This window comes from Mesoplodon bidens, assembly GCF_964165515.1.
Source record: "Mesoplodon bidens genome assembly, chromosome: 2".
In the NCBI taxonomy this organism is placed as follows: Eukaryota; Metazoa; Chordata; class Mammalia; order Artiodactyla; family Ziphiidae; genus Mesoplodon; species Mesoplodon bidens.
The window spans coordinates 78,318,453-78,335,134 of record NC_138177.1 but is presented as its reverse complement, the minus strand read 5'-3'; the positions used below and the strand labels follow the sequence as shown (position 1 = coordinate 78,335,134).

At 46.5% G+C, this 16,682-nt stretch overlaps 2 protein-coding genes across 4 annotated transcripts; one reads left to right on the top strand and one right to left on the bottom strand.

The window, feature by feature from the left end:
- Positions 1 to 1,032: 1,032 nt before the first annotated feature.
- On the bottom strand, positions 1,033 to 4,605 carry ANKRD34A (ankyrin repeat domain 34A). Of its 2 annotated transcripts, none has more exons than XM_081223816.1 (3): positions 4,470 to 4,605; positions 4,090 to 4,221; positions 1,033 to 3,540 (listed from the first exon to the last, which is right to left on the bottom strand). In XM_081223816.1, the coding sequence occupies exon 3, from the start codon at positions 3,422 to 3,424 to the stop codon at positions 1,934 to 1,936; it is 1,491 nt and encodes a 496-aa protein (XP_081079942.1). In that variant the 5' UTR covers positions 3,425 to 3,540; positions 4,090 to 4,221; positions 4,470 to 4,605; the 3' UTR covers positions 1,033 to 1,933. The 2 variants fall into 2 exon arrangements, with proteins under 2 accessions (XP_081079942.1, XP_081079941.1); XM_081223815.1 differs by lacking the exon at positions 4,470 to 4,605 and adding an exon at positions 3,923 to 3,986 and having other exon boundaries at positions 4,090 to 4,280.
- Positions 4,606 to 6,321: 1,716 nt separating this feature from the next.
- On the top strand, positions 6,322 to 16,121 carry POLR3GL (RNA polymerase III subunit GL). 2 transcript variants are annotated; one of them, XM_081224073.1, is made up of 8 exons: positions 6,322 to 6,394; positions 12,810 to 12,977; positions 13,318 to 13,447; positions 14,307 to 14,375; positions 14,717 to 14,773; positions 15,014 to 15,087; positions 15,212 to 15,325; positions 15,609 to 16,121. In XM_081224073.1, exons 2-8 carry the CDS (start codon positions 12,852 to 12,854, stop codon positions 15,693 to 15,695), a joined length of 657 nt encoding a protein of 218 aa, XP_081080199.1. In that variant the 5' UTR covers positions 6,322 to 6,394; positions 12,810 to 12,851; the 3' UTR covers positions 15,696 to 16,121. The 2 variants fall into 2 exon arrangements, with proteins under 2 accessions (XP_081080199.1, XP_081080200.1); XM_081224074.1 differs by lacking the exon at positions 12,810 to 12,977 and having other exon boundaries at positions 6,331 to 6,394.
- Positions 16,122 to 16,682: the final 561 nt, after the last annotated feature.

The following is a 16,682-nucleotide window of genomic DNA, read 5'->3' as shown; positions in this document are numbered from 1 at the left end:
GATGTAGATGAGGAAACTGGCTCAGAGAAGTGACGTGACTTGTCCAAGATCACATACAACTGGTGGTGGAGCTAAAGCAAGGAAAGACACTGGCATTTAATGAGCATATACTTAGTGTTTGTCAGACACTATACAATGTACTTTAGTGCACTGTCATCTAATAGTCACAATCACTAACTAGACTTTATTATTTTACGGATAAAGAAACTGACAGAGAGGCTAGATAAATTGTCCAAAATTAAATAGCCAGGAGATGGCAAAGGAGGGTTCAGACATAGATCTTCTGATCCGCAATATTTTAATCTTTTCGTTATACCACATCGTTGGGTCATTTTCCGATTTCACCTATTCTAGGTTGAGGGAGGGAGTAAGGAAGAGTAGAAGGGGTTGCTCCCATACCTCTCATTAGAGCAAGGAAGAGTTAGATTATAGGAAGAAAACCAGCAAGCTGAAAGGTCCAGGGGGACAGATTAAGACAGGTACCTTCGTTCACAGGTACCTGTCAGGCTGGGTTCCTCCAATTACTCTTACATGCACACACACGCGCATACACACACACACACACATACACACACACACCCTGTTTGTCAGTTGACTATCATACCATTTTTACCTAGGCGAGATTATACGATTCCTCTCTCACTCTCTCTCTCTCCACCCTACAGTGGCTCAGAACTCAAGGATGCAGAAACAGAAGCAAGAAGTAGAAGAAAATGGATGAAATGCACCTGGTGAGATAAAAGTTAGGCCCCCAAGGAAAAACTGTGAGTGGTCAAGACATAGGAAGCTTGAAAGAGGGACAGTTAATCTATTGGGATATATCTGCTGATGGTGGAGGGAGGGATTCTTTGTAGGAATCTTAAGTTAAAGAATTTGAGGATGGACATAGGGGAGACTGAGGGAAATGAAAATCTATCAGATGGCTTAAAACCTTCAGGACATGGGACACTTGCCTTTTCTTCTACAACCACAGTTGGTCTCCTGGAAAGAAGGTGGCTGGAACCTCGAAGTATCCCCTAGATCATTATAGCTATAGTCAGCATCACCCTCCCTCCCTATTCCTCATTCCCCACACCCTCCACCCCCAGCAGAAGTGACCAAACAGAGACTTCTGAACACATTTATTTGATATGTCAAGTGGAGAGAGGAGTGATTTAGGGTTACTCCCCACTTCTACCTGTGGGGGTGTTCATAAGCTCAGACAGACAGAACAGCAGCTTAGAGCCCATGACCCACCTCCTGGAAAAATGAGACAACCTGTTGTATTAGTTGGGGGAACAGGATGGGAAGAAAAAGCAGGAAGCTGAGAAGTAAAGCTGAGAGCAGGAAGGGCAGCAGCAGAACTGAGGCTGGGGATTGCTGCAGGAAATTCCCAAGGAGAGTGAAGAAGATATCCTGAAAAGTGGTTAGGGCTGGAAGCAGGGTGTGAACAAGGAGCCAAGCCTGGAGAGAGAAGCAAGACCTGCAGAATGGGGTGGGATATTCACGAAGAGGGTAGAGTGTCCAAAATCATGAGTGGGCTGTGTTGCAGGGCATACATGGAAAGCAAGGGGTTACTATTGCAGGAGGTCAAAGAAATTGGAGACTACCCGTAAGTAGGGGCTCCCTAACGCTTCTGAACAAATGCGAGTGAGCTTGGGACCCTTTTGGGGCCCTAGCACAAATGGTCCTGTGTGTGAGTAATTCCCATATGCATGTGAAGTGGCCACGGCATGAGTGCATGTGTCTATATGACCAATAAATAAGAGTACTTACCCTTCCCTGCAAGTGCGAGTACTGTGCTTGTAGACACATGTTTACCCATGTGTGCGTGCGCCGAGCCCATGAGCACATGCAACAGACCCCTATGTCCGAGGTGTGTGTGTGAGCTGGTTCTTCCACCCACCCTTCCCAAGGTCTTGATCCCCACCCTCCTTGGCTCCTCTCACTCCTCTCAGCGCCCAGGCTCCCCTGGCCCGCCTAGACTCTGGAAGCCCCCTAGCAGGCGGATCTGCTCAGTCTGCATGGAGTGGCGCCTCACCAACTTGCGCTTGGTCCTGGGAGAGCCTGGCGCCCCCGCCTGGGGAGGGGCGGGCAGCGAAGGCGCCCGACCTCCGGGTTGGGGGCGAATGTCGGGGATGGGAGGGTGGGGACTGACATTGAGCGGGGGCAGGAAACCAGGCCGTGTTTGCGCGATGTGGTCCAGAAGCAACGTCCCCGAGCCCCTCCGCTCCAGCAACCCCGGACTCCGCCTCCGCCCGCTCAGCGGAGACACAGCCCCAGGCAGACTCTCCTGGGACTGGCGCGGGGAGGGAACAGAGCCGGCTGGAGGGAGGGTCAGCGGGGAGGCGCTGTATCTGCGGCGCTCCAGGGACGGGCGGCTGCACTCCGGCGAGTCGGGGCAAAGATTTCCGGGGATATCGAGCTCCACCGGTTCCATGCGGCTCAGTTTCTGCCTCAGCCCTGAAGGGGGGCCAGGCTCCTGAGCTTCTGGCGCTGTGTTTCGGCGCGAGAGAGGACCCCCACCCGTCACTTTCTCCGCCCACGGGGGCGGGTCCTCTGGGCCTTCAGTGCTATGACGCCTGGAAAGACGCGGTCGACCTGTCAGGGTCAGGCCGTTGAATTCGGTGGTCAGCCGCTCAATCCCCGGCCTCCCTTCGGCAGGAGGGACCGGTTGAGGAGGGGCCACTAGGCCCCAAGGCTCGGAGTTGAGCCTTTTGAGTGGTTTTGGAGGATGACGGGGTGGTTTGGGGAGTGGCTCAGAAGGGGAGGGGTCATCAGGGGGCTTAGGAAGAGGGAATTCAAATACGTCCCGCTTCTCCTCTTCTTCCTGGGCGCGAGGGGATAACAATCCCTGTCCTCCTACTCCTGCAGTCTGCAGTTGGATTTCCGACGGCGACGTGCAGACCCCCGGGCTAGGAGGAGCGGGAGCGGGGTCCTCCACCCCCGGGGACGGTGGGGAATTGAGATACTGCCGGGTCTTCTTGGTGCCCGAGGGCGAGGTGTCGGTGGTGATGATGATGACCTCCGTGCCCTTGGCCTTACAGGCGTCCAGCAGCGTGGCAAGGGTCTCGCGATCCCCGCGGTCCAGGGCGTGGACAAGCGCCGAGGCGCCAGCGTGATCTCGGACTGAAGGGTCTGCGCCATGGGCAAGGAGCAGGGAGGCCACCGCTGCGCCCCCGCCGCCGGCGCAAGCGTGCATAAGCGCCGTGCGCCCTAGGCGATCTGCGATGTTGGGGTCCGCGCCTTGCTCCAGAAGGTAGCGTACCATGCGCGCCTTGTTCTGGGGGTCGTCGTAGCGGGCCCGACAGGCCGCCATTAGCGCAGTCTCCCCTTGGGCATCACCCTCATTCACGTAGGCGCCCCCCTCCAGAAGCAAACGGGCCAAGCGTAGCTTACCCTGACCCACGGCCCGAAGAAGAGCGTGGCCCTCGGTGTGCAGCATAGCTGCCGCTGGGGCGAAAGCACGGATGGAGCCGGGACTGGGACCTGCCGAGGATGGCTAGGGGAGCGGGGGTGGTGGTTGGCAGAGGCCCGAAGGCTCAGTGGCGAAGCCAATCCCTGCAAAAAAGAGAAAGATCTTATTTACTGATTCAGGCAGGGAAACTGAGGCACTGGCGGAAGGACCGGCGTGGGGCGGGGGAGATCTCCCCGGCACTGCACACAGTCCTTCTTCTAACTCCTGCCTTGAGCCGCCCCCATCCCCCCAGCGCATGCCTGAGGAGGTGGGAAGGGTGCACCCGCACTGAAGTACGAGCGCCAGTGCAAATGCGTACGTGCACGCGCAGGGATATCCGCACCGCCACCCTCACCCCATGGCTTATCAGACCTTTCCAGCATCCCCCTTTTCTTATCCGTACTTGGAATCCCCCTTCCTAGGATGCTGAACGCCACCCCCCGACACACATGCACCCATACATTCACACACAGTCCCATTCCTAACCTCTTTTAGGTTGCCACAGCCCCACAAACTGAATGGGGGGAGGGAGGCAGCTTGCGTTTGGGACCTAAAACGGGTGGGGGGAGAATTGCGGGTTTCTTTTGCCCCTGCTACATTCCCCATCACTCCTTGCTCTTTCCCCTTCCCAGGCTGTGCACCCAAATAGATACCTGTAAGTCCGCAGAATCTCCTCCGGGCCAGGACTGAGGCCAGGGCCATGGGGCAGCTGGGGTGGCGGAGCCGGGTTCCTGGGGGCCCACATGGCGTGGGGGTGGGCACCCGGATTCCCTGGGTGTCAGTATCTGCGCCCGGGCACAGAATCCTGGTCCCTCCTCCCGGTGCGCCCCGGGCACAGCGCCGGCTCGGGAGGAGAGAAGCTGGGGGGGGGGGGGGGCGGAGCTCTGCCTCTCTATTTATAGCCTAGTCTCTGAGGGTGGGGGCGTCGGGCACCAAACCGTTACCCCACCCATGCACACATAAACCCTCAAAAGCTAGAGGCTCCAATCCTGACTTCCCTTGCTTAGCCGACCTCCCCTCAGTCACAACAAACCTAAGTGTTCCTTAGGAGACTCCTCCGCGACCCAGACTGGGACCATCCCAGTTCTTCGTTGAGCTTCAGCAGATCCCCATTCTCCGAGCTTGGTGTGTTGATGCGCGCCTGTGCGCCAGATCTGACCTGCTACACACAGCACATGGCACACTGTGCAGAGGGGTGGAGAGAGGCGATGGCGATCCACAGCCGGGGTCCTTACTGTGCAGAGAAAGGCAAGAGTTGTGGCTGCCTTCTCGTAGTTTAAATGTCAAGGGGAGCTGGAGTCACACAGCGATACATCTTCATTCCACCTCCCCCAAAACGGAACATGTACCACAAATAAACTTGGACCTCAGCTCCCTTGTACACACCTCTTAGATAAGTATGAGGAGATTGGATATCTGGGGTCATTTTTAGATACAGCAAGGGGCATTCCCAGTTGTCTCCTCTCCATATTCTTGGAGGGGTGGGAAGGAGAGAGATAGAAAAGGGGCAGAGAAGAGTGAACCTTGTAACACATCCTCTCTCATTGCATCTCTTTACTCTCAGTCTTGCTTAGAATCATTATTTTTCCATCTCGCTTAAAGGTCTCTGTTTGAATCGCTCCTTAAAGTCTTCTTCTCCCTGTCCGTAGCAGTCGGTTTCTCTCACTGTCTGTCTCTGCCTCTCCTCACCATCTGCCCTGTCTCCATGGTTACCATAGCTTCCATCTGCATATTTTAGGAATGAGTTTGTGTCCAGCTGGAAGGCATCAGGGGGAGTGGGAGGGGGAGTGAGGAAAAAATCCTAAGGATTTGGAAAACTCACCTGAGGTAATTCAGAGGCTGGAGGCCACCAGACACAAGATACAATGTTCCTGGAGAAGGGGGAGAGAGAAATATTTGCAGGGAAGCTACTCATTTTTAGTAGCTGCCATTTATTGGAAACCAACCATGTGCCAAGTACTTTACATACATTATCTCCAATCCTCACAACAACACTATAAAGTAGGAATTATTTTCTTGTTATAGATGAAGAAACTGAGACTTAGTAAAGTTAAGCAAGTTCTCCAAAGCCTCACAGCTCTGTTTCTGTCCTATTCCAAAGACTTGGTGCTTGCCACTCCACCTACAGCCTTCCCAGTCCAGAGGCTTCACTCCCAGGGCCATTTTCTCTGACGTCTGGGTTATTGTTCTTGACGAACTCCTAGATTCTATCTCTACTCTGAACTCTTTCCCTCTGTTTTTTGCGAAAGTGGGACTCCTACTCCCACCGTGCCCCCTTTTACCAAGGGCTAGGAGGAACTGGAAGGCAGTGGGAAATGCAGAAAACACTGGATTCCTTCCCTGTCTCCTCACCTCTGGTTATCTGATTCCAAATCCTTCCTTTCCCAAACCCTCTTTCCATCTTCTCACAGACATGACAGCAACCCACAGGAAAATATTTTTCTAGAAAAGAAATATTCATTGGTGGTGCTGGAGGGAGGCAGTGCAGGATCGAAGGGAAGGTTGGAGTAACGGAGGAGAGGCCCAGTGTGAAGACAGAGTCACAAAAAGAACGACCCCTAGGAAGCAGGTTTCACAGAGGTTCATTTCTCTGTGGAAGCTCCGTCAACAGAGTCCCTCGGTGAGATGTGAGAGTCAGGTTCCCTCTGTGAACTGTCGCTAGCCAGGGGGATCCTCCATCTGAGATGAGGTGTGAAATGACTGACCCCTAGTTGATTCTGCAGCTCCATCTGCCTCCTCACCCGGCTTCTCTAGCCTGAGTTCCGGCGAAGTCTCTCCCTCCCTCCCCTCCTCAGCTTCAAGTGGGCGGACCTCCCTCCTCGGCTTCTCCAAGATTGGCCGGGAGAACTCACCAATGGGGAGCTCTAGGAGGCGGACCTAGAACGCCGACAGCTTGAGGAAGACCAGCAAATTTCAAGTTGGCTGCGGCGTGTTTTCCGCGTGGGGGAGGGGCAGCAGGTAAGGCCCCGACTTGGTGGCTCTGACCTGGTTCCGTTCCACACCTTCCGAACTAGTTTACCAGGGCCAAGCTGCTAGATAGATAGACAACGCTTTCCGGCAGCCTGTTGGATCAGCCCCCTTCTAGTTCCCTACCCTTTTCCTCTGGGCTCCCATTGCTCTGTTGATTTTGTACCAGAGAACCGTAGTTTTCTTTCGCGCAAAGGGGAGATATATTAAAGGAGAAAGTGAAAGACTCACTCTGGTACCTCTGACTCTTTGCTATGGCGTCAGCTTCCCCTAAATCTATTACTGTTAAGAGCCTGACAAACTCCTGTTATCTATCAAGACTCTGATGAAATGTTACCTTTACCTGTAGCTTTCCTGGTTCACCTTTTTTTGCAGAATTAATTGTTCCCCAGTCTGACGATAGCATTTTAGGCATACCTCTGTTGGAGCACTTAGTGCTCTATCCCTCTTTAATGTTTCTATTCTTTTTAGAATATAAGGTTTTGTAGGGCAGGTTCTAATATTTAATGCACAGTGCCCAATAAAGGTTAATTGGATGGAATTAATTGGGGAGGAAGAATTTAAACTCCTGATGTAATTAGGGGAAAATTAATAAAAGATAAAACAAAATAAAATGCAGTATATAATTATGACCTCTTAAATTAGTGGTTCATAATATAATTGCTCCCACAGTCCAGAGAAGGGAGAAAGCTAGGAGGACTGGGATGGTGAGGGGAGGCTTTAGGAGTCACAAAGTCTTAAGTTTGGAACAGACCTTAGAAATCATATATTCATTCATTCATTCATTTTTAAGCAAATATTTATTGAGCATCTACTATACACCAGACATAATGCTAGACAATGGGGATCATAGTGAATCCTCTACTTTAGATATGCATCCTTCCTTTGATAAACCATATTTAGTAAATGGTTATCCAGCTTCAGTTTAAACTTCTTAGTAAGAGAACTTCCTATCTCACTTTGTTCTTCAATCAGTATCTAACAAATAAAACAAATACGTGGCTCAACAAAATGCATTCCACATTTCCACTGTAAAGAGGAAGAGCTGTCCTAGTGGTAACATTCTTAAAGATAAAGAAAATCATCCCTTTTGTTTTCTGATTATAGAAGTAATATACATTTATCCTAGAAAACTTGGAAATACATAAAGGTATAAAGTATCTATTATTTCATGACCGTGATATAGTGTTATTATTTTAATATGTATCCTTTCAATTTATTTTCTGCTTGTATACATATGTATAAATCTGTGTGTTTGTGTGTATATTACACACATAGGGCCATACAACAAATACAACTTTATATCATGCTTCCCCCACTTTACATTATATTGTGAACATTTTCTGCCTTTAAATATTATTTGAAATAATTATTATGTCTACATAATAGTCTAAGATGGATGTTTGATTTTTTTTAACCATTCATTTTTTTTGTTGGACCATTTAGGTTATTTCAGAATTTGTGCAACCATGGATAGCTCTTTGATAAACATGCTTTTACTTATATCTCTGACTATATATCTGATGATTTCTTTAGGATAAGTGTTTAAAGTGGGATTACTGGGTTGAGGATATGAACTTTTAAAAGGCTGTAGATTCAAGTGGTCAAATTGCTCCCCCAAAAGACTGTGTTTATAGTCCTTCCAGTAAGGTGTGAGAGTGTCCATCTCAAAAAAACCCATGGCAGCCTGATTTTTTTTTTTTTTGCGGTGCACGGGCCTCTCACTGTTGTGGCCTCTCTCGTTGTGGAGCACAGGCTCCGGACGCGCAGGCTCAGCGGCCATGGCTCATGGGCCTAGCCGCTCCGCAGCATGTGGGATCCTCCCGGACCGGGGCACGAACCCGTGTCCCCTGCATCGGCAGGCGGACTCTCAACCACTGCACTACCAGGCAAGCCCAGCCTGATTATTTCTTAAATCTTTGTCAATTTGATAGGTAAAGAATGGTTTTATTGGCTATTCTTTTCTTAATTGCCTATTTGCACATTTATTCTATTCATGTTCTTTGCACATTTATTCTATTGGGATGATTTTTTTTTCGTTTGGATTTCCATGAGTTCTAATATGAGTGTTAACTCCTTGTCTTATTTATTACAAATATAGCAAACTGTAAACATTAGAGTGCTCCAGACCTCAGTCCCTGGACCTCTTCTTTTCTCTCTTCACATCCACTCCTTTAGGAATCTCACCCAGTCTCATGGCTTGAAACATTTGTATACTGAGAACGCCACTAGAATGTAAGCTCCATTTAAACTCCATGGGTGCAGGAGTTTTTTGTCCATTTTGCTCACTGATCCATCCCTAGCACTTAGAACAGTGCCTGGCACTTAATAAGAACTCAGTAAGTATTCATTGAATGAATTTAGATGGTTTTTTAATTATTATTATTCCCATTTTACAGATAAGGAAACAGGTTTACAGTTATTAAATAAATTACTGAAGGTTGTATAGCTAGAAAATGACTGAACTGGGATTCAAATCCATGTTCTTAACCACTACATGTACTGCCTTCCTTAAATTTGATGTAATTGTTTTTCTGTATATTCTGTTGAAACCTGCTTCATAGTGACTTCCACCACATCACACAGTTATGCTTAATTGGGAATGAGTATAATGTATATGAGATGTTGTTGTTTGCAGGGGAAGGAGAGTACAGGGGTAAACACTAGGGAGGGTTGATGTTTATGGAGGAGCAGTCTGGGACGAGGTTATGGGAAACCTTAAACATCTTCAAGAATTTAGACTCAATCACAATCTTAAATAGAAGAGACTCATTGTAGATTCCTGAGCTGAGTGGGGTACAGATAGTTTACAGTTTCCCAACCAGTTTAGTGCCTTAATTAACTAAAATTTTGTCTTCGTTTTACCCCACATCCTTGAGGGTCACTTGGTTAGTATGTGGAAATGGAGTTAGATTTGTCTAACCTGAAAGCTCATGGCCTTTTCTTAACTCCTCACTGCTTTGCAGTCAAAACAGCTCCTGTGTCCACTGCTAGAACTGTATCTATCAGTGGAAAGACATCTAAGCTGGCTAGTTAGAGTGTCTTTTCCCTTGAAAGGGCCTGAAGACATGGTGGCAAATTCTTACTACTTCTCTAGTGTCCGTAAGACATCCTCTCTCCTCTAATATGTTCTTTAAGTCAGATCACAGTTTAATCTATTAACTAACAGCCATCTTTTCCTGACATTTTTCTTGGCACTTGGACTTGAAACTTTCCAAATTCCTCAGGCACACATTTTCCCACCTCTCCTTCCTGCTGCATATTATTAATCTCATCTACTATGCTGTTTTACTATATTTTTAATTTTTTTAATGAATATTTTTTTCTTATTACAAAAGCAGCACCTATTCAGTACAGGAAAAAAAAAAAACCATAAAATACACATCATCAAAAAAAACCAAAACCCCATCACCTCCAATTAACCAATGTTAATTTTTATTGTATATCCTTCAAGAACAACTTTTTAATTCATACATCTGGGTGAGTGTATCTGTTTGACAAAACAGATTACCTTGTACATATTTTAAAATCTTTTTTCCCCCTAACTAATCTTTAGTGCAGTGCATCTTGTTGAGCCATGTATTTCTTGATTTATTTGTTGAATATTGATTGAAGAACAAATATCCAAAAATGGAATGACCTGCAAAGTGAGAGAGGGAGTTCTCTTACTAAAAAGTTTAAGTTGAAGGTGGATAACAATTTACTAAATATGGTTTATCAAAGGAAGGATGCAGGTCTAAAGTAGAGGATTCAATATGATCCCCATTGTCTAGCATTACGTCTGGCATATGGTAGATGCTCAATAAATATTTGTTGAAAGAATGAATGAATGAATACATGATATCTAAGGTCTGTTCCAAACTTGAGACCTTGTGATTCCTAAAGCCTCCCCTCACCATCCCAGTCCTCTTAGCTTTCCGTGGGAGGAATTATATTATGAATCACTAATTTAAGAGATCATAATTCTATACTATATTGTCTCTTATTGCTCCATAGCTAACATATTGTTAGTATGTACCCTTAATATGATGTGATGAAAATGGCTCTTTATCTCTGTGATCTTCCTCCCTGAAACACACAACCCCAGTCTAATCAAGAGAAAAACATCAGAAAAATTCAAACAGAGGAACATCCTATAATACACCTAACCAGTACTCCTTAAAACTGTCAGGGTAATGAAAGACAAGGTATGTCTGAGAAACTGTGAATTTTGAATTCCTACTCAAGTTTCTTGCTTTTTTTTGTTAAGAAAATTTATTTCTCAAAACAGTTTTAGATTTACAGAAAAACTGAGCAGATAGTACCAAAAGTTTCCATATGCCCTGGCACCAGTTTCCCCTATTATTAATGTCATATATTAATATGGTATATTTGTTACAATTAATGAACAAATATTGATACATTATTATTATTCAAGGTCCATACTTGATTTGGAGTTCCTTAGTTTTACCTAATGCTCTTTTTCTGTTCCAGGATCCCATCCAGGATACCACATTACATTTAGTTATCATGGCCCTATTATGTATTGAATATGTCTATACATACATATACTTACATGCACAAACATATATGTATATGTATGTATACATACATAACTGAAATTGAAAGGATACATAAGCAAATACTAATAATGATTATTACTACATCATGGTCATGAAATAATAGGTATTTTTATATATACCTTTATGTTTTTCCAAGTTTTCTAGAATAAATATATACTACTTCTATAATTAGAAAACAAAAGGAATGGTTTTCTTTGTTTTTATGAAGGTCACCACTAGGACAGCTCTCTCTCTTTTACAATGGAAGTGTGAACTTTCCTTGTTTTTGATGACCTTGACAGTTTTGAAGAGCACTGGTCGGATATATTATAGGATGCTCCTCTTTTGGAATTTGTTGGCTTTTTTCTCCTGATTAGACTGGGGTTATCAGTTTGGGAGAAGAGGATATCACATCATATTAAGGGTACATATTACCACTATGATTTAATTTTGTTCATGTTGAAACCTTGCTCATCTGACTGAAGTAATGCTTGTTCAGTTTCTACACTGTAAAGTTACTCCCTCCACCTTTCCAAAATTGTTTTGGACAAAATTCCCTATACACAGGCCATACTTAAGGAGTGGGGAATTACACTCTCCCTTTTTAGGGTGGAATCTACATAATTTTTTTGGAATACTGCATAAGAAATTTGTTTTTTCTCTACCATGTATTCATTTGTTCAAACGTTTATTTATATCAGTATGGTCTCTTGGATATTTATTTTATACTTTGGTGTTATAATCCAATACTACTTTATTGCTCAAATTGTTCAGGCTTTGACCATTGGGAGCTCTTTCAGTCGACTCTTATGCCCCTTTGACACAGCGCCATCAATGTGTGTGCTGTTTTTTTGAGTGCTTTCTTACTTTCTGGCACTACAAGATGCTTCAGTCTCATCTTGTATATTTCCTGCCCCAGTCCTAGAATCGGCCATTTCTCCAAGAAGCCCTGGTTCCTTTTATTGGAAAATGGTGTTAGGAGCCAAGATCTGGGCGCTAGGTATCTTCCCTGCTACTGGGATTTCATTTTCTTCAAGTTTCATTTTCATTTGATGACTTTCTTTATCCCCCATGCTATCTGACTGGCTTCTCAAAAATGATGACAAGAGGCAAAGTTCAGTTATGGTAGCAGGAGGAACTTTGAGTTCATCACAGTTGATCACAGTGGAATGGGCTGCCTTGGAGGAAAATGGACACCCTCTCTTTAGGAAAATGCCACCAGAAGCTGAATGACCAACAACTTACAGAGGGTAGTACTCTACTGGGAGGGTGTTTGGGCTAGAAGACTCCATGGGTCCTTCCATTCTAAGATTCTGTGTTTCCAGGTGGTGTTTAAAAAGATCAACTTGATTGTAATGGCTCTTATCACATACATCCCCACCCTCAATCAAATGACAATGAGACTGATGACTCATTCCTGTTCCCTCCCAGTGTCTGGCACACTACCTTTTTCATGGTAGATGCTTAATAAATGTTTTGCTGAAATGCATTGCATTAGATTGAGTTTAGGCCTGGTTGGGTTTGGAAAGTGAGGGAGAGAAAGAATTCAAAGATCATATGTAGATATGCAGATGGTGATAAGCATCAAATTAACTTAGGGGCGTAGGAAAGTTTTATCCAAGGGTCTAGTCACTTTCCTCTTTGTGCTACAGTCACACCATATTGCAATTATCTGTCCTGTTGGAACCGTGTCTCATCCATATTTTATATTTTTAGAAATACCTTGCTTGGCACTATGCCTTCTCAAAATTTGTTGAATTAAACTGGCTTTTCAGGTCTCTGGGAGAAAAGATTGAGTGTCTTGTACCTCCCTGGCTTCCTGTCTGTTCTACTGTACTTCTTCTCTGTGTTTTTGTCTTTATCAGGTTTTTCCTATTGGATGTCTGAATCCCCAGGCCCCCTCCATCATGGCCAGCCGGGGTGGGGGCCGGGGTCGTGGCCGTGGCCAGTTGACCTTCAGCATGGAGGCTGTGGGCATTGGGAAGGGGGATGCTTTGCCCCCACCCACCCTGCAGCCTTCTCCACTCTTCCCTGTGAGTGTCTGCCCTCCTTTCCCAAGACTCCCATATGCCCCTGGCCGACTGTGTATGATCCTGGATTCCTCCTGAGCCATCATAAAATCATCCTCATCTTGCCCCTCCCTGTCTGTATACTCCCATCTTATATGGGATGTTTTCCAGACAAGGAAGTGTCTACCCTCACTTTTTACATTCTCAGCTCCCCAGCTTTCAAAATGCTGTGTTGCTCCGCCCATTTGCCTTGGTCCTCTGCTCAGTGGGAGCATTGGATTGAATTGTGCGGAGAGGAGAGGCCCTCCCAGATTTGTACTCCAGCATTTTCTCCCTGAATTGACCATTGCCTCTGCCTCCTTAGCCCTTGGAGTTCCGCCCAGTGCCTCTGCCCTCAGGAGAGGAAGGGGAATATGTCCTGGCACTGAAGCAGGAGCTTCGAGGGGCCATGAGGCAGCTCCCTTACTTCATCCGGCCTGCTGTCCCCAAGAGAGGTCAGTTGGAATGCTAGTGTCATGTTCTGAGTGCCTTGCATAAGTAGTACCTTGTACTTAGCACCGCTGGGGCCCAGAGAGGCCAGAAGAGGCACAGAAAGCTCACTGCCTAACTGGGGAGATCACAGTAATTACCCCTGCATTTGAAATGCATTATGGTATCCATGGTTTGTTTTGAGTCTCACAATAGTCTTAGACAGTAGGAGGTTAAGTATTGAGATGCCCATTTTACAGATATAAATGAGGAGATGTATTAAAATTTTTAACAATCTGGATATTGCAGGTACCAACCAATCAGAAGAACTTGAGAAAGGGGTCTCTGAGAAGCCCTGTAATTAAAATATTACCCCTTTGGTTTGTGGATCATGGAGATGTCAGGGAGCCAGGAGGGACTGGAGAACAGGGTGTACTTGGGAGGTCTGAGATAGTGGATATTTACCAACTGGTGTGGAAGTACAGTATTTCAGTGTATTGACAACCAGTGCTTTCCTACTAAGCCCTAGAAGCTAAAGTTCAGAGAGATGAAACACTTGCCTAAGTTAGTCCCATTAACGAGGAGTAAAGAGAACACTGAAACCCTCGTTTCTTGCTCTAGTATACTTTCCACCGTACCACACTACCAGTCAATATAGCCGTGCCTTTGCGTTAAGGGAGATAACAAAAACATTGTAATTTGAGGTGGCAAAAGGACAGGTTAGAAGAGTGTTGAAGGTCCTCATGGAAGCTGACCCCCTGGGCTCTGAGTCTGGGGTGAGGAAAAAGACAATTTCTGAGTTTTGAGAGGGCTGGACCTCAGGAAGAACCCTGTTCTAGGGCTCTGAAAGGATAAAACTTTGACCCTTGACCTCTGATCCCTCAGATGTGGAGCGTTACTCAGACAAATATCAGATGTCAGGGCCGATTGACAACGCCATAGATTGGAACCCTGGTAGGTGATGGGCCCTTTCATTGACCTCCCTTCTTTCAAATGCTTGAGATGCCTCAAGCCACAAGCCACCACCCTACCCACCCTCCTCTGTCTCCACCTTCACCCTATTCAGGAGCCTTAGATGTGCTCCAAAACACTCTCAGACTCTACCTAAAAACCTATTAAATGGCCCACACTCCTCTGGAGGCATCCAAGCCACAGTTTTGTTCCAAGCAACTATGACCCAGCCCCTTCCTTCCTCACCCTTAACCCTGATCCTTACCTGTCCTTTCAAAGAGTCATCATTCATAGGACACCCCAGGGCAGAGTCTTGCTGACTTTTTCATTCCCGCTATTCCTAGATTGGCGACGTCTACCCCGGGAGCTAAAGATCCGAGTACGGAAGCTACAGAAGGAGCGTGAGTGTATCTGGAAAAAGGAGGGAAAGGAGAGGTTTCCTTCATCAGCTGTAGGGCCAAGGCTGCTGGTGGTCTTGCCTGCCCTCCCAATTCCTACCTACCCAGTCTACCCAGTATTGTTGCTGGGTGCCATGGTGGCCACATGAGGGCAGCAGAGTGACATGGTCTGTGCAAGAGGGTGGGGTAGAAAGTGATCTAGGAAGTTTGCTCTGATGGTTCACCTTTTGATCCTCTCACCAGGGACCACCATTCTACTCCCCAAGAGGCCCCCTAAGACCACAGAAGATAAGGAGGAAACAATACAGAAACTAGAGGTAAGGAAGAAATGCGCATAGAGACCACCTGGGCCCCAGATTCATTCTTCCCCTTTGGCCCATGTGTGCCTCAATTTTTCCCTTCTGTGAGCTGAGTTTCTCTTCCTATTCATCCTCACATAAGACCCTGGAGAAGAAGGAAGAAGAAGTGACTTCAGAGGAAGATGAGGAGAAAGAAGAAGAAGGAGAGAAGGAAGAGGAAGAAGAAGAGGAGTATGATGAAGAAGAGCATGAAGAGGTGAAGGGGACCGCCTTTCATTCTCAGGCCCCCTTTCTTCCACTCATAAGCTCTGGGGATCTCAACTTCAGAAGGCTGGAGGGCCAAAGGAGATAGTGCCTCCAAAGGATAGCGCCCTCCACTTTACCTGTCCCTAGGCTCTTCTCAAGAGTGAACTACAGCTTGAACTCAGAGTGCACTATAGACCTGGAATGCTGTGATTGCGAGGGAAGGGGACTGGTACACAGGGATGAAGGAGAATGCTGAAAGCATGCCGACATACCTTTCTTTCTTTCTATTTCAGGAAACTGATTACATCATGTCATATTTTGACAATGGAGAGGACTTTGGGGGTGACAGTGATGACAATATGGATGAGGCTATATACTGAAGAAGGACTCTAAACAATATCCTGGACATTCATATCTTTCTTGATTTAGGACACAGAGAGTAGCTGTCCCCTATTATTAGGTTTTGTGGACAAGCAAAGCATTTGCTCAGAATCCAGATAACCTGTTTGGTCCCTGGAGATAGGAATAGAGAGTGACAACAGATAGCTCTTTTCTACCCTTCCCTTCCCTCTCTCCTGTGGTATTGTATCACCTCTAATATCTTGGGGGAAGGACAAAGGACCAATGTCTCAATTGTATGAAAAGGAGAAAGGAGGGTCGAAAGAAGGACTGGAGTCATTAGAGCTGAGACAGCTGTGCACATGCCCCTACCCATTTATAGTTCTTTGTGGAGATAATTGGGGGTGCGAACAGTTAGGAGGAACAAGGCCAGTTTTATATTTTTAAATAAAATGTTTTTATCTGTCTCTCTGTCCAAGGTGAAGCCTAGTGGGAGAGGGCTGGAGGAATGAAGGGGATGCCTAGTAAGCCATTCTTCTCTCCTCACCTGTTAAGAGTCCAGTGTGACACACTGGGGGTTACAGCCTTCCTGTCCTTTGCCCCTTTCCTCCTACCCCCATGATGGGACACCTAATCCCCATCTAGCTCTGCCAAGGCACATTCAGGGGCTCATCTGCAGGGCTGCTCAGAGAGAGTTGTATACAGCCCACGCCCTGAAGACCAGCTGGCTTCTGGGCTTCTGGGCCTCAGGCAGTGGGGAGGACATGATTCACGTGTGTTCACATGTGTTCACAGGGACACAGGCCCTCACTTTCCCACGCTTGACCTTGATCTTGTCCTTGTTTACAAAGAATGATTACAACTATTTTTGTGGGGAGAGTCAAGAAAGCCAGGTGTGGGGAGGAAGTAGGGAGGAAGTGCTGATTCTTCTTCAGCACACTCACCCTCTTCCAGGCCCTGGAGACCCCACTTTGAAAGCTGCGTCTGTGAAGCAGGAGCCCCGTAAATATCCTATTCTCCACTTCCGG

Coding starts and splice junctions, on each gene's coding strand:
- ANKRD34A (XM_081223816.1), bottom strand. CDS start 3,424: ATGCTGCACACCGAGGGCCACGCTCTTCTTCGGGCCGTGGGTCAGGGT.
- POLR3GL (XM_081224073.1), top strand. CDS start 12,852: ATGGCCAGCCGGGGTGGGGGCCGGGGTCGTGGCCGTGGCCAGTTGACC. Junction 14,774..15,013: donor ACGGAAGCTACAGAAGGAGC/GTGAGTGTATCT, acceptor TCCTCTCACCAG/GGACCACCATTCTACTCCCC. Junction 15,088..15,211: donor AAACAATACAGAAACTAGAG/GTAAGGAAGAAA, acceptor TCCTCACATAAG/ACCCTGGAGAAGAAGGAAGA.